Source organism: Balaenoptera acutorostrata, chromosome 9 (genome assembly GCF_949987535.1).
Source record: "Balaenoptera acutorostrata chromosome 9, mBalAcu1.1, whole genome shotgun sequence".
NCBI classification, from domain to species: Eukaryota; Metazoa; Chordata; class Mammalia; order Artiodactyla; family Balaenopteridae; genus Balaenoptera; species Balaenoptera acutorostrata.
The window spans coordinates 89,951,919-89,968,567 of NC_080072.1; the positions used below are offsets into that span (position 1 = coordinate 89,951,919).

The window sequence follows — 16,649 nt, forward strand, 5'->3', positions numbered from 1 at the left end:
TCCTGACACCTTTTCCTTTTCCATGTAGGATTGTTCTGTCAATGCAGGTTAATTAATACTTCCTCTTTTCTCTGATTTTTGTTTTCCAATTTGGGAGCAACAGAGACCCTTGTATCTTTTTCTGCAGCAGTATACTTAAGTGGGCATTGCAACTTTGAACCAATGAAATTCTTTGAACCAATGAAATGTCAGCTCTGAAACTGTTCTATACTTAATCACATGGGTTTTGTTTTCACATTTTAGATAACTGCCATGTAGTGATCAATGATCAATTAAATTTTTGGAAACTTTTTTCTGCTTATTAAACTACTAAAAGGATATTGTGAAAGATCCAGAGAACTAAGGAAGAAAGCATCATTTCTCTTCCCACGGTTGAGTGGATAGTATTGACGAGAGGGAGGAATTTAGAAGAGGAATTTATTTTTTATAGGAGGAAGGGAAAAGTACCAAAGTTAGTGAGCATATAGAGTGTGTTAGAAATTCAGAGGAACGTTGCAAGTCAGCCAGACCTTGAGGGGAGAGGGAAGAAGAGGGAGGGAGAGAGACAAAACAAGCAGAGAGGAGAGGCAGAACCGTGGAATGGTTTGCATTCTTTTCACAGCAAAATTGAGAGAAGCCAAGAGCATAGTAGGCATCTGGCCAAGTAGAGTTGAGTGCAGTTAAGGTCTGGGTCAAGGCCGAGCGCTCTGTCTCTGGTTACTCTGGCAGTGAGATCCCTTCCCTGTGGTAATGGCATTAGGATGAGAAAAATCTCAAGCAAATAAAAAAAACAATGAGAGGAGAAGACACAGATGGGAAGAGGTTGGTGGCGGGGGGGGGGGGGGGGGGGGGGGGGGGGGGGGGGGGGGGATGGTGTGCTCAAGACAAAGAGTGTGAGTGTGAAGGGAGGGAATTTGTGTTAGGGGCAGAACAGTTCACTTGAGCTGCTCCTTAGCGAGTGCTTCTAGATATTCCTGGCAGGTTGCTGCTCCCACAGGCTTTGGTCAGGTTGCATGTTGGTAATAAATTATATAGTTCCTTGGCTAAGCTGTCTTGCCTGTTCTCATCAGTGGCATTGCCTAAAAGGATCTATGGACTGGGAAGAGCTGGGTATTTCCTGTCCGAAAGCCTTGTAGAAATTGTCCAGGATCAGAGCTGTGGCTTGGATAGCTATCAAGCCACAGCGGTCAATCACCCAGGAGGGTTGGGCCCATCTGGAGAGAGAAGTAGAATAAGGAGTCAGTACCCACCACTCTAGATTTGTTATCCAAGCCCAAATTTTGAGTCGTAACGGACACGTAAAATGAAGCATTGCCACACCGGTCTTTGTTGAGTGCTGTATGTAGCAACTAGTTGTTGAGAAGATCGTAGCTCAGGCCTTTATTATCTAGATTTATGATGTCTTTGCTAAATGACCTCATAGGGAATTATGAGGTTAAAGCAGGCACATATATTCATAGAAGACATTTGACATGTTGTCTCAACAAACATTGTTAAGGGAAAAAGAGGCAAGTCAGTCTTCAGTGTTTATTTGCTGTTGTACAGATGACAACAGAGGCCTCTAAATAACCTCCTTTCTGTCATTCTCTCAGCTGTTCTTGCTGCTGCTGGAATAATCTTGCTAAAATACCACATTGGTCATAGGGTCACAACTTTGCTTTAAAAACCCATCATTGGTTTTCTTACAAAGTCTAAATTTAGCTTTCATGATGCTCTGTGCTCTGGCTCCACCCTAACTGTTCAACCTTACAGTCTCCAGATTCCAGTTTTTTCCTTTGTGCCCTGGGTAAATTTTTTTGGCCTTTCCAGGAATTCCTCCCCTCTTCTCTCCATTTACACAAATCCTCCCTAATCTTTAAGGCCCAGTGCAAGGCCTCTCTTTCCCAAAGCCTTCCCAGATCTCCCTGTTCTCTGTCCTCTCAACTCCTACAGCCCTCAGGGTCTTTAGTGTACAATTTCATGCTTCATTATAATCAGTCTTAGATCACATGACTTCTTGGAATGCATTAGCTTTCATTTTTCTGCTAAAGTGTGTGATCTTTGAGGGCAGTATCTTATGCATTCTTTCTGTAACACATAGCACATAGTTGGCACTCATATTTGCTAATTAATTAATGATGTGTATAATGAGCTCCTTACCTCCCTTTTCCTTGGACATTCTATACATTTTGAAACTGTACTAAGACCAAATCAGCACACTAGGAGTCATGGCTGAGCATGCTTGCCATTGCAGTCTGACTAAATTGGAGTGTTTACAGAGTTTTATTTTTGGTCCACCTTTGATGATGATGTAAGTAGAAGTAAACTAGGTTATGCTCATGATGTGAGCAGCACGACAGTGTGTTCTTCACGTCTTCTGCAGTGTATGCCATCCGTGAAGCTGCCACCAACAACCTCATGAAACTAGTTCAGAAGTTTGGTAAAGAGTGGGCCCAAAATACCATCGTTCCCAAAGTGTTAGTAATGGCAAATGATCCTAATTACCTGCACAGAATGACCACTCTATTCTGCATTAATGTAAGTACTACATAGCTGTTACTGCTAAGCTCAGATGTTAAACCAGTTGTTCAGTACTGTATTATGAATTCTGAATATGTTGCCTTCTATTTGGACTATATTTCTTATACTGATTAATTTGGACAGTTAGGAGATGAGAGAAAAATGTCAACTTTTCAATTTGTGTTAAAATCTGTAGTCAAGTCAGTTGTGAATTCTGGTCTAATTCTGGGATTCTTTGCTACCTTGTATCCTTCATTCACACACTCACACTAGAAACATTTTCCTGTTGGCCAGTTACTTTCTTATTAAATATTGTCTCTTTAGATTTGGGGATATTTAGAAAAATAAAAGTGTTTTTAATGCGCTGTCTTATTTCTTTTTCTAGGCACTGTCTGAAGCCTGTGGTCAGGAAATAACCACTAAGCAGATGCTGCCTGTTGTATTGAAAATGGCAAGAGACCAAGTAGCAAACGTCCGATTCAATGTGGCCAAATCGCTACAGAAAATTGGACCAATTCTAGATACTGAGTAAGATTTTAGTATTATTCTCTTTTTAAATACTTTTAAAATTTCACCCCATATAGGCAGAAATAGCTAAAATTAAATTCGGTGATTTTCACTTCACCTAGGATGTGGGATTGGTTAAAGAAAATAAGAAAGTAATTTAACAACCAGTTTTGAGTGTGTCTACTCTGACTTTAATATTTAAGCTGTGTACATATGTAGATCATTGTTCGAAGCTAATTCTGCAGAGAACCTGAGAAATTACTTAATACTTGTCAAGTTCATATTATAGGTGTTTTAAGATTTTTTTTTTATTTTAAACTTTAAAAATTACCATAGAGCAAACATATATATACACACACACACCATAAAGCATTTCTCTGGCTCAGAAGACTGCCTCTCACAGATGATACCGTTGCATTTTAGTGCTTTGGAGGAAGTTAAGCCGGTGCTACAGAAGCTAGGCCAAGATGAAGACGTGGACGTCAAGTACTTTGCGCAGGAAGCTATAAGTGGTATGTCTGTTTTCTGCCTTCCAGCTTTTGCTTCGGCTAACGGGGTATGAGTGGTGTTAAGTGGGCCAGGCGATGAGCATCTGGACCTGGGAGTTGGTAAGCTCCTGGAATGCGCGTCTTCTCTTTGGGTAGAACCTTCTTGGCCCACCACTGAGCTGGCCATTTTCCCAATTCTATGTCTAGGGCTGGGTAGGGATATGCTTCTTACTGGTAAGAACAGTTTTTTGTTTGGATTTTAATTAGTTTTTAAAGTTTAACTTTTGATTAGCCTGACAGAGTAAAGAAACTGACCACAGTGAGAAGCTCACACATAGTCTTATGCTTTTGGATCATTTTTGTTGTGCTTAATGTTCGCATAGATAGTTCATGAACTTTCTGTACCACTAACTTGATTTTGTTTGGAATTTTCTAGTGCTTGCATTGGCATAACGAGGAACAGGAGGGGAAAGACTTTACTAAACTCTTATCACAGATTTCTGGTCCATGTGTTCTTGAACTGGGTGGAGAGAAAAAATGGAAAACCTTCAAGACCTCATCTGAGCAAATGACAACAACTAACAAGAAATCAAATTTCAGTGACTCGATTCTTTCTAAAGATTGTTTTTTACTTGTCTTCCTTGTTGGGATAGTTATATTTTAGCTTTTCTTACTGTTTGTGACCAGTTCCTGACACCTGCACAGTCGTTGCTTGGCTGTCGCCTGTGGATTGACTTATCACCATCTGATCTCCTGCATCCTCGTTGTTTAATCAGGCCCCGGCCACTTAATATTCCACCAAGCCTGGACAGGTTTGGACCCAGATGAGGAACAGAGTGATTCTTTTGATGTTTATATGTATCTGTGTGTCTCCATCATTCCAAAGGTAAATAGACATGGTTTAGAATAACTTATTTGATAAGCACTCCACTTGGGAGACACATTGAGATTTAACTGTAGTGAGAGCCATATTTTCCTGGATAATGATGGTCTGCCTCAGTGTCTCTCCTGAAAGGGGAATGTGGAAGCTCAGGGTTCATGTATTGGTTGTTTTGGTTTTTCTTTGCTCGATTTTGACTGTAATCATGTCATTCAGAAACCTGAAGTGCAGATGCATCTTGCTGCTCATGTGTCATGTTGAAACCGAACTCATTTTCCACAGCTCCCCACTGTGACTGCATTCAAAAATACTCTTCTTTCTCCCCGCTGAGAAACTTAAAATTTAGTGCCTCCTAATAGGCAGTGGTTCTACGGTTTGACTGTAAGATTGCAGTTGTATTTCTAATGAGTAAAGGAACCACCGGTGTAATCCACTGTGAGGATTTCCTGCTCTTTACCTGGTTCTCCTTCCGGCTGTGTGAGCATTCGGTCCTTGCTACGTTGTACAGTAGTAGCTTTCCAAACTGAAGTTTCATTACTAATTTTTTGGTGTAGGTGATGCTGGAATCTTATCATTTGAAATGTTTGTTTTTCTGCTTTTACAGTAAAACCTCATTAGTTTCTCCTGGAATTGAAGATAATGAGTTAAGCTGAAGGGTTTGCTGAAGCAAATTCATAGTACGTGAGGAAGCCTGTTGGGTCTGAACTACTTAAACAATTTTAACGCTCCTTAAAAAGCACCCTTTTACCACTTGATATGCTAGTTACTAATCACTCTTTTCAATTATATTAAAATACCTTCCGTGAGGATCTTTATGAGGCCACACCTTTATTTAGACGCATTCAATTTACTCTTTATCTCTGATATACATACATATGTATTTAATGGATCATTTAAATATTTTTTCTTTAAAATTTATGAACATTTTTCACCTAGTCAAACTCAGTGTGTCCCTAATGCATTTTTAATTAATGAGGTTTTACTGTAGCTTATTTTTCTCTCAGTGCATCTCACTATGTAGTTTACTTGTTTCCATTTTGGTTTTCAGACTGTTTCTTTCATTCACAGTCTCTTAAAACCCAGCGAGCCCTGTTCTGTTTTGTGAAGGTCCAAAGACTCCTAGAAAACTTTGTACGTTAAACCATTTCATAAAACCAAGTTTGACCAGATACTTGCAAGTTTGTCTTACCTTAGAAAAACAGAACATTTAAAATCAGAATTACCTGCCTGCATTTAAAACTGCCAAGCTAGTTTATAGTATGTTTCTATTTTATTACTTTTGGGCTGAGGGTTAAATACTTTGCTAGGCAATAATCTTTTCTACATTCTCATTTTAATATCTTAAACTACTATGCTGTAAACAATTTTAGTTTCATGGTTCTTTTTGGTTTTTTATTATCTGCAGGTTTTGTTTGTCTTCATTGAATTTCATATTTGAGAGACTGTTGTCTTGATTGAAACAAATTTGCACAACCATTGCTTTCCTCTGGTTGGAAATGCCATTGGTTTTGGGATAGACTTTTAAATGGCCTAGTGGACCCCCTGGGGAGCTCTGTGCATTGACCTCTACCCTAAAACTGTGGTAAAGGGTAGACAGCAAGCCCTTGCTTTCTCAGGCTGGGTCAGGGAGCTCAGCAGGGCCCTGTCTTTTTGGGTGACCCCAAAGGGACTTCATTGTTTCTTTCTGACTTAAACAATAGGGAATCCCTTTTGTTACTCCTCAGAAGAATTGTTCTTTGGCTCATAACTTTGTCATTTTCTCCATGGATTAGTTTTCTTGTCTTGATTTCACTGGAATGTAAGCTCCAGGAGCTCTGTAAGGGCTGGGATTTTTGTCTGTTTTGTCCTCTGCTGTATCTGTAGCACCAGCACCTAGGTCAGTGTCTGGTGTACATAGTAGGTGCTCAATAAAAATATGTTCAGTTAACTTCTAAAACCTGTGCTCTGGTGTGTTTTGTGTGTGGAACAAGTCATGCAAGGTACCAGACTGCTTCTCATTACCCTGTTGACACAATGAAGGAATTTCACTGCTTTTAAGAAACAAGCTTTTTGTGGCCCTTCTCCAGTCCCCGTTCCACTTGGATTATACAATGCCTGGACTAAGCACTGCCATACTTATCCATCCTAGGCAGTTTACAGCAGTTGTCTGATTGACTAGGAAAGTGAAGCAGAGACATATATACAACATATGTCAATGAAAATCTCATCAGTAGTGGAATTCACCTTAGTGTTTCTTTCTATAATATTTATGGGGTTTAGCCCTCACAGGCTTAAGAGACCAGATCTTTTTTGTCTGTGCTGCCATGAAGATAGGAACCCGAAGTGCATTCTGTTTCATAAGAAGAAACAGGTTAATGTATGGTTTCTAACGAGACTTTGTTGAAATAATAGCCCTCAGCTCACAGAAATATCACAGCTTGGCCACTGTGATCCTAGGCCCTGGGGGTCTTTGCTGGACAGCTTGTCTTGCCTCAACAGAGACAGCAGCCTGACCTTTGAGCTGTCTTATCCAAGCATCCAAGATACTTGCACGGACCTCCAGGGGAATCAGATGTGTCATTCCTGACCCAATGGTTAGGCTGTGGTAATGCTGGCTTGTTGCAATTTTATTAATCGCTGTGTTGTTATGGAGTTAAAAATCTTTCCTGTAGACATCATATTGGTCCCAACCCCCCGGGGATGGCAGGGCAGGGTGGCCAAACAAGTTGGGTGCTTGTTTCTTGCCTTTCACTTAAATTCCTCTGACACTTTTTTTTTTCCTCCTGGCATTCTTGTCTTAAAGGCTCCTTTCTGCACTGCCTGGATATAAACTGTGGAGGGAGAAGGAGCTGTCACCTTGTCCTCCTCGGTTTAACAATGAAGCGATTGTGGTCTGATGTTATGTAATTGTTTCTCTCTGATTCTCTCATATTCCTGTTCCCATCCAGTTCCTTGCTCCTCTTTCCTGTTCACTCACATGTCTCCAGTCTTTTTTTTTGTACCTAGAATAGTCTCACTATTCCCCGTTTGCCTCCACGAGCCTGCTGTTTCCAGGAAATTATATAATGTTCAGTTGAGATGGCAATCTGGAGGATGAAGAGAGTTTAATTACTCATTGGGTAGAGAAGCCAAGTCATTTCTTTATTCAGAGTTGTTGTCTTAAACTGATGTCGTCAGTTCTGAAAGGAGTCAGGTCTTTTCTGTCTGGCTGGGGCTCTGTAGGCTGTCAGTGACCCAGACCTGGGGGAGCACCCAGCCGGTACCAGCAGCCCTGTGGGGTAGCACTTTGCATGGCTCTCGAGGAAAAGGCACCTTCAGTCAGGTCCGGGGGTGAACCAGCTCTCTCTGCACAGAGACCCATGTGCTTCCCCATTGCAGGGCTGGAACCCCTGAGGCATCGCAGGTGGGCTTAGGGGGACGTGGCCTGGTTGGGACGGTGACAGTCTGCTGTCTGTATGTCTAGTGGTGGCCCAAAGGCTGAGGAAGCTAGATTTTCCTGTGAAGGACAGTGAAGAGCCCAGCGCCCCTGGGGCTGACAAGAACCACTTCCTGAGACCCAGAGGGCCTGGAGAGGACACTGGGAAGGTAAGTGCTGCAGACACTCCTGGCCTGAGTCCTTCCTTGGTTTGGGCTGAGATGTGGGCGGAGGGCAGCCAGCGAGGCAGGGCAGCCAGATCTCTACCTCGCTCCCTGAGGGGACGGGCACGTTTTTAGGGCCACGGGAGTGTATTTGTAAAGCCTGTTGCCCTGTTTCTTGTCCCTCCTTCTGGGAGTGCTTTCTGAGGGGTGGGGTGGGCTTGCCAGCGCTCTGTCACTCATGTGGCTCTGCCCCCATGCAGAGGACAGAGGAGGTTTGCTGAAGAGTTGCTATTCCCACTCACCTCACAGAGTAGACAGTTCTCATTTGCTACAATTCCTCTCAGGTGGTCACTTCCATTCAAGGAAAAAACCACTTCTGTCAATTCTACTGGGTAAGAGTCCGAATGTTTTACAAGCCCCACTTGACGCCCCTCTGGAGGAGGTATGCCAAAGTTCAAGTTTAGCAAAGTTGGTGCGGGCCACTGCCCTGGGGCTGTTTGTTAGGAGGGTGATTTATGACCTACAGATACGTTCAGAAGCGCAGCACAGAGGGTCTGGCTGCCATGTGCTGATGTCAGGCTGCACTTAGTTTATTTGGAAGATGCTGGTATTTTCGCACCCACGCCAGTGGGTTTGCTTGGCGAAGCTTCTAACATCAAAAAGTTTGTCTTATAAATCTTTATGGCTTTTCCTTCATTTTCTGTGAACGGGGGCCATGCGAACCTTGTGCTATTGTCCAGGCCCTGAACTGCAGTCTTTCATCTTAGAACGCGCTCCCCTTCCTGCCGCGCCGTGCACGGTTCTCGCCGGGCCGGCAGCTCCCGGCTGTTCCTGCGGCGGCGGCCCCGCGGGAGGAAGTGCCGGCGTGGCTGTGCTGCTCGCAGCCTCGGCAGCCCTGGGTCCTTTCGTCCTTACCTGTTTCACTGAACGTGGCCTCACAGAAGATACCGTGGCCGAAAGAGTGGGCATAATAGTCACAAATTTTTAGACCTAAGCCACAGACTTCCTTGGGAAGAAAGGAGCTATGTTTTCCTACACACTCAGGGTCAACTGGCCATGCCATTAAATGCACGGTTTGCCTTTGATCTGCAAGTGGAATAGTTGAGGCCACCCCTCTGTGGCAGACTTGCCAGGTCTGTAGGTGGCCCCTGATGGCCACAAGCTGGGGAAACAGTATTAGCTGCTGTTCCTCGAGCCTCGAGCCTCCGTAACTGTGCAGGCATCTTGTCAGGCACCTGGCAAAATCTCACTGGATCCTCGCAGCAGTGTGGTAGGTGCTGGCAGCTCTGTTTCTCAGCTGGTCGAGAAACTTCCCCGCAACCCTGTCGTGTCTACTTGGGCGTCTTTTCTAGCAATGGAGGCAAGGCACTGCTAAGCCTCTGAGGCTGCAGATCACTTAACCCAGAAAAATCCCCTGCCCCGTGACTCAGGGACTCCTTCCCCGCGTTTGTTTCACTTGAGGAAAAGGACTCCAGGGTGAGATGGAAAGGGAGTTGGCTGTTGCCAGGCAGAGCCCTGCGTGTCAGGGGCCAGCAGCCAAGTGAGTGATCCAGGAAGTCATCCAACTGCAAACCAGAAATTGTTCTTAACCCCTCACTCACTCACTGTCCGTGGCCCATAGCAAATTCGCCCATCTGCCCCGACGGGGTCAGAGGGTCCTGAGAGCCCTGGGAACTGCCTCCAATGTCCACTGGCCTCTGGGCCCCGCGGGAGCCGTTCGACCTCCCAGGGCTCTGGCCTGCCCCTTGGTCCGAGAGGGAATGACCCCACGGGGTGAGAGCCAGTTCCTTTGGCGAAGGGTGTCTACTTGGGTCCTCCCCGACTGGCCCTTGGTGTCTGCGGAGCAGTCTGTGCTCTGGATGTCGCCTGCGGCCCCCGCCTCATGCAGGGGAGCAGCGCGGCCGCCTCGCGCTCCCTGCCCACCCCGGGTCAGCTCGGCAGCTCCTTCCTGGCGGCGGACGGTGGTCTTCCCTCCTAGCCGGGCGGGACTGCCCTCCTGGACGGTCCGAGGGCTGCTCTCTGACGACGGGGCTGCTGACGGGCCTCTGTCAGGCGAGGGTTAACAGAGGATTTGTTTATTGAATCACGAAGTAGCTGTCACATGATTTTAATGAAAGCACCATTTCCCTGACAACAGTGATGTCAGTCTTGTTATTGCAGGAAGGAGCAGCTGCGAGGGACAGTCAGGCTCCAGGCCGAGCCCGGGTTCGGAGGCTCAAATCGAGGGACGCATCCTAAATAACGCTTGCAGGCACCAACGTGCCACATCTGCCCTCCTCTTCCCCTTCTCTCTGTCCTGACGGCCTGTCCCGCACAGACACTGGCCGGAGCCCGGCCCCCGTGCCCCCAGTCTCCACTGAGATTGCACCTTCTGCGCTCCTTCTACCCTTGGTTCTACTTCTGGTTTTTCCAGTTTTCCTTATTTCCCCCAAACTCAGTCATTTGGGCCCCTAGGATCTCTGGCCTACTGACTTCTGGCACCTGGCTCTCCTCTGTGTTCTAAACCAGCACCTACTGGTGAACCAGCAGACCTGCCAGCCCGAGGTGGGGGACTGTCCAGCAGCTCAGGAGTCTCGGCTCCCTTCGGAGCCAGCTTCCTGGGGGCGGAGGGGCTGCTGTCCTGTCCTTTCTCTCCTGAGGGCAGGTCAGGGGAGCACAGGGCTGCCTGAGGGTCTCCAGGGCAGTTCTAAGGAGCTTGGCTGTGGGTGCCTAAAGGCTAAGAGCTCCTTAAGGAAGGGCCAACCTCAGGGTTGCAGGATTAGTTCTCTTAAGCCCAGAAAGACTACAGGAAGCCTGCATCCAATCCAGCTGAGGACTGATCACAGGGATCAGTGCCGGGGAGGTCGGCGCGGACCGCTCCCAGGGCCAGTGGAGCAGTGTCCACACGCCCTGCCTTCTCTTGGCGCCTTCTCCTCTCTGGGGGCTGGGGACCAAGCAGCTGTCTCTGCAGAGAAAGATACCCAGGCCCTCCAGCCCTTCTCTCTCCAGGAGCTTGGCCTTAGAATTTGGGCGATGGATGAAAAAGGCCTCCTAGGTGGGACATGGATTCTCATGGATGTTCCTTCATCTGTGCTACCCATGGCTGGTGCTGCCCAGAACTCATCACTGAAAACGAAGAGATCCTGGGCAAAGTTCTTGGTTCTTAACCTGGAGCAGGTGCTCAGAATAGAGCAGCCACCGTTAAGTCTGTGAAGGGATGTTGTAGGCACCAAGCAACCATTTTCTGTGTCCAGTGTTGGGATGCTCAAGAGTTAAATGAGAAGACAGGGAGAGGTGCGATACTGTGACAAGCCATTAAAGGGAGCTGGGGGTCTTCTGAGTGCTTTCTTGTTGGAGGCCGTGCTGGGCCAGGCTGCGTCCGAACCTTGCAGTAAAGCTGTGGTTAACTCAGCTAGTCTACGTTCCCAAGTTACCGCTGGGATAACGGGCCTTTGCAATGATTTGCCCAGGTTAGCGGCAGGGCTGGGAGTGGTGCCAGGGGCCGAGGACTCAGCCCGAGGTTCCCTGCTGCCCCCCGGGCTGTCCCTGGCAGAGAATGGGTAGGCCCCACCCTACCTGGAGGGACTGTCTGGCCAGAGTGGCTGCTCCAGGGGGTGGGCCGGGGAAGCTAAGCTCTGTTCTCCCAAACCTGCTCCTGGCCAGGCCCTCCTTGCCCAGCCCTGTCGTCCCCGGGGCCTGCTCCAACTGCCTAGCTGCCCTTTGGCCCTCTCTCGGCTGGCACAGGGACCCTGCTAAACATCTGGGCTTCTCTAGTGACCAGAGGGCAGTTCTAGTGGGCCCCAGGCTGGAGTCGTTTCGGCTGGGAACTCGCTGGGAACTCGGGGTCCCGCAGCATGGCGCGCTCCTAGGAAAGACCTTGACCTTTCCCGCAGTTCATTTGTGTTCCACCCCCCAGTTCTGTGGGTGGCCCTGGCGTGGTGGTGACGCACTCACTCCTGAGGGTCAGGGTCCCCAGTCAGGCCCCCTTTTGGTATCTCAGGCCCCATTCAGGGAGTGAAGAGAGAGATGGAGTCAGAAGCTCTCAAAGCCTGGCTGACAGGGAGAGCGACGGCTTCTCCCTCCGAGAGGCCAGATCCCCGATACCTCTGTCTTCTGGGCCCAGATTTTCTGAGCTCTCTGCCCAGCCAGCTCTTGGGGGCTCAGCTGCAGGGGAAGTCCACCTCCCACGGGCAGTGTCCTCTCCCCCCACATCCGGGTTCCTCACCTGGTGGCTCAGCCCTGCACCTGCTTCACCTGGGCTTCACACCAGCTCTGAGTCAATGCGCTTGGGAAAGTCCCTTAGAAATTTATACAAAGGCAGCTATCAATGCTCCCTAGGGGTATTTGCAGCTATGGGTCCGGAGGAATTCAGCTGCACCAGCGGACTGGGACACCTATAGCAGGAAGGCTTCTTAGTTGAACGGCTGGAGGCACAGAGCAAGCTCCGCACTCGGCCTGACCTGGCTTCTGGGTTTGGCCTCAGTGATTTGCCCGTGATGGCTAGTGTCTGAGGTGAGGGTCCAACCCCTTCACTTCAGTCAAGACCCACATCTGTCTCCCAAGGGGACACTGTAAAGTATGAGCCATGGGCAATATTCCATCCCTCCCGAGCTCCTCCGCCTTGTCATTTCTTTTGTTTTTTAAAATTTAAAGAATTTTTATTGGCGTATAGTTGATTTACAATGTTGTGTTAGTTTCAGGTGTACTGCCTTATCATTTATTTGAAGTGACATCACTGGGGCCAAAATGAGAAGGGCAGAGCGGCTGTACCCTGTGCAGGTGACATTTATTTTGTAGCTATGTGGCACCCAGGATTTAGTGCACAAAGCCCAGAACTTCCTCCCATGGTGCCCTGGGGCTGCAGGCAGAGCAGGGGCCTCTCTCCCTACCCGGATCCACCCAGGGAGGGATGGGAGCGCTCAGCAGGGAGGCCCTACCAGAACGGTAACTCTGAAGCGCGAGGGGTTGCAGACCGAGTTGCTTGTGCTCTGAGTCAGGGGTTAGAAATCCCTCTAACCCCGTGAATGGGCCTTAGGCGGTCCAGGAACCAACTCCTCCCCTGAAATGGTCTGTCTAAAGTTGTATGTCTGTGTACATATGTTTCCTAGGAAGAGGATCCAAAGCTTTCATCAGCATGTCGAAGGGATCTGTGAAACCTCAACTTAAGAACTAGTGGGGTGGAAAGGAGCAGACGTCCAACAACAGAACCTTGGGTGGGGCCCTGACTGGTGGCGATGGAGGTGGGCTCTGGTGACTGCAGACACGGCATCCCCTTGGAGGTGTGGGCACAGCTGACAAGCTCTAGACCCCAGCCCAGCTGGGCAGAGGCCCTGGATCTGGAGCTCAGGTCGCCCTTGAGCCTTTGGCTCACGAAGGCCACAGACCGAAAGATGTTCTGCACAACGTGAAGGTCAAGGGCTTGACTGGCGGCTAAAGTTCTGGCCAGTCTCCGCAGGCAGGTCTGTTATTTTTGCCTGTCCCCTGGACATGGGGGGTTGCTTTTGGCAACACAAAATCCAAATGATGGAGAAACTTGGTGGGAAAGGGGAAAGTTTGTAAAACTTCGTTACTGAAATAATAGTGTTTTCCTTTCAAAAAAGGAAAAAGCAATTGAAACGCAGTGTTACTGAATTCTCGGTTGCAAACAGAGACGACAGCCGTTCGGGGCAGGACTGAGCGCCTGAGGCAAGCGGCGCGAGGCAGCAGGGCAAGTCGGTGGGGAGGGCTCCGCGCTCTTCCCGCCCTTGGCCGTCTCCCCCAGGCCTTCCACTCCCAGCAGGGCCCGTGGATGATCCCTCAGTTTGGACGCTGTCTCAGTTCTACAGCACGGGCTCAACTGGAATGGTCTGAGTGAAACCAAAGCCTAAACTTGCTGCCAGAAAGTAGGACTTTTTTTTTTTTGGCCGCACCACTCGGCCTGCGGGATCTTAGTTCCCCGACCAAGGATGGAAACTGTGCCCCCTGCAGTGGAGGCGTGGAGTCTTAAGCACTGGACCGCCAGGGAAGTCCCCAGAAAGTAGGACTGCATAGTGCCCTTTCACTCAGGGTCTGGCACTAAAACAAGTCTCGAATGTATGAGAGCGCCCCAAATGCCTCCGCAAACGGATTCTCCAGCACCCGAGGGCACTGAGCTGGTTCCTGCCTCTCGGAGGGGGACCACAGTGCGTGCACGTGTGCGCGTGTGCGCGCGCGCGCGCGCAGCGTTGAAACCTTTCGCACGGAAGATGTGCCATCGTAAGTGCCAGTGTCCGGCTGGGCCCCCAGTCCCTCCCTTTGCCCTGCAGCTTGTCATAGGTGAGCCCGAGGCGCCCGCCTCCCCTCCTGCTGCTTCAGAGGCCCTTGCCCGGCTCCGTCTCTGAAAGTCCAGGAGCCCCAGGCAGCCCGGGCCTTGTCCGTGTGCAGAGTGCGGTGAGCAGCGCTTCCGTCAGCGTTCTCAGCAGCTACCGGGTACTCCGGCGATTTCAGAGCAAGGTATTATTTACCCTGCTGACGTCAATGAGAACATATTATCCACTGTCCTTTTCTGCAGCCTGAAATGAGCACCAGAGCTCAGGGAACACAGCCACCTTCCATACTTTTCAAAATTCCACCCGAGGCCTGATGGGGGAAAGGCCCTATCTCATCCACCTGACAGTCATATCACCCAGGCTCTTAGAAAACAAGTTGTTTTTATTTTGATTAATTCAAGAGGGTTGGAAACGTAAAAACAGTACATTTTCCTTGCAGAAAAGTACCCCATTTAAATTACGTTTGATACAAAGATCATTTATTAAACTGCATTTTAAGCAATTTTCTAACATTGAGTGACAGGTTACATTTTGATTTTTTTCACATTGGAGCTATTATGATTTGCACTCAAAATACCAAAGCTATTGAACTCACCATTTTCTTAGTAATTAAAAAAAAAAAAAAGCACACAGAAAAAAAAACTACAATTAGATTAATTTAATCAAAAGTAACTCTTTCACAAACCAAACATCCAGCAAAGACCACCCTCCTCCCTTCAGAAATAAGCAAATAATCTTGCCCTTTCTACAAAGTGCAAATATCTCTGTATCAATTTTACTTCCTAAATTGCAATCCCCAAAGAGAAGCAAACCTCCTTTTCTCTCTGGTTCTTTTTCCTTCAGAGATTTTGGTGGAGGCAGATTTCTTTCGCCATCAGTAGTGGGACAGTATCACCACGTGTATTTCCTTGATTGAGCAAATCTTGAACAGATAGGCATCACACAGCCAGTGGCAAGTCTCTGTTATCTGTATTTGCTAATATAACATTATTCCAATCTGGGGTCATATTTTTCCAGGATGTTATTTTGTACTTCTATTTTTAAAGCTCCTCCCTAACCCACCCACTTTGCCTCTGAAGACAAAAGTATTCAAAGTATGTTATTTTTTTAACCCTAAAAGTGCTTGATCAGCACTTCTACTTGATGGGCCTTAACTGTAAAGATACTTTATCCCCCTCCTCAGGACTGGGCTGAGCTCCTGATTCTTCTCTGAGCAGCACCCTTTCTTGGGGTTGAGTCTGTTGGTCTGCGATGGTGGGCCGAAGCAGTGCAATTTGGCCCCTTGGCAATCAAGAAAGGGTGTGTCCCGTCATATACTTTTGCGGGGAGTTACTATATTGTGTGAGGTGGAGAAATGAGACATCTGTGATGTGAACCTGAACTTCTGTAGTTAATTGGACACTGGAAAGATGGTGATCTGCGGGGTCTGTGTCTCCCTTGGCCTTGTTCATGCAGGGCCACCTGGACGACTACAGCTGTTACCTGGAGGGCAACTCTTCCCCCAGAGCCAGGCGGCTGTCAAGTGGGAGTAAGGTTTCAGGGACAATGTCACATTCACCCAGTGCTTAACCGAGGTGGGGGCTTTGTTTATACAGCTGTTTGCTCATGAGAAGAGTCAGCTGCTACCCAGGAGGGAAGAGCGTGGAGTGAGAAGCCAGAACACCCAGAAGCCCGTCCCGCCTCCGCCACTCACCGGCTCTGTGGCTTGGACAAGTCACATAGCCTTCCCAGAGCTCTGGTTTCCTCAGCCGTAAAACATGAGGACTATCCGCTCAACTAACTAACTTCATAGTATTGTTGTGAGCGTTAGAAAAGATTACTCGTGAAAGTGCTTGGTAAATTAATGTACAGACAGAAGCTACTGCTCCTTTTGGACAGACAAGCTGAGTGCTTGGGCAGGAACCATCAAACCTATCATCACTGGCTGTGGGCTGTGCTGCTGCCTATGTCTCAATCTCTACAACAGCAGGTGCCCCATTCTGCCAAATGTGTTGAAATATGCCCAGATGTGGACAAGATGGTGGTATAACTAGGGCGGCTGTGAGTCTTCTGGAATCAGCCAGGCTACCTTCACGGGGAAAAATGGTGAAACAAAGATGTGAGGGGCACTGTGAGACCAGGGACTCGGGGTGCAAGAGGGGCTGTGGAAGGCCAGCCTGAGGTCATCTCGTGCCTTCCAGGGGCTGCAGGCTGACAGACACAAAGAGCTCTGTAATTAGTCTCTTCCCTGGGACCACACGCCAGGGAGGACCAAACCAGCGAACCTGTCAGAAGGGATACATACATTTGTTATCATTTGTTTTGTCCAGTTTAGAAAGAGAGGCAGATGATACTGCGCTTGTCTTCCACACATCACTCTGAAGATAAGTTCTGGAAAAATTTCCAGAAGCAACAAAATGATCAAAGATCCCTGCCTATACAATGACTCCAATTTACTACCTGTTCTCCAGTTTTTACCTTTGATGTCTAGGC

At 47.9% G+C, this 16,649-nt stretch overlaps 1 protein-coding gene across 4 annotated transcripts in view; it reads left to right on the plus strand.

Moving 5' to 3' along the window:
- Positions 1 to 16,649, plus strand: part of PPP2R1B (protein phosphatase 2 scaffold subunit Abeta) — a 36,354-nt gene that overhangs the window by 18,481 nt on the left and 1,224 nt on the right. For 3 of the 4 annotated variants that reach the window (XM_007172969.2, XM_007172970.2, XM_028164193.2), the window contains 4 exons: positions 2,342 to 2,496; positions 2,864 to 3,006; positions 3,409 to 3,497; positions 3,910 to 6,283. In XM_007172969.2, coding sequence (XP_007173031.2) covers positions 2,342 to 2,496; positions 2,864 to 3,006; positions 3,409 to 3,497; positions 3,910 to 3,926 — 404 coding nt within the window. In that variant the 3' untranslated portion in view covers positions 3,927 to 6,283. Of the gene's footprint in view, positions 1 to 2,341; positions 2,497 to 2,863; positions 3,007 to 3,408; positions 3,498 to 3,909; positions 6,284 to 7,795; positions 7,918 to 16,649 lie in introns of those variants that run through there. The other variant, XM_007172971.3, reaches the window with a different exon arrangement.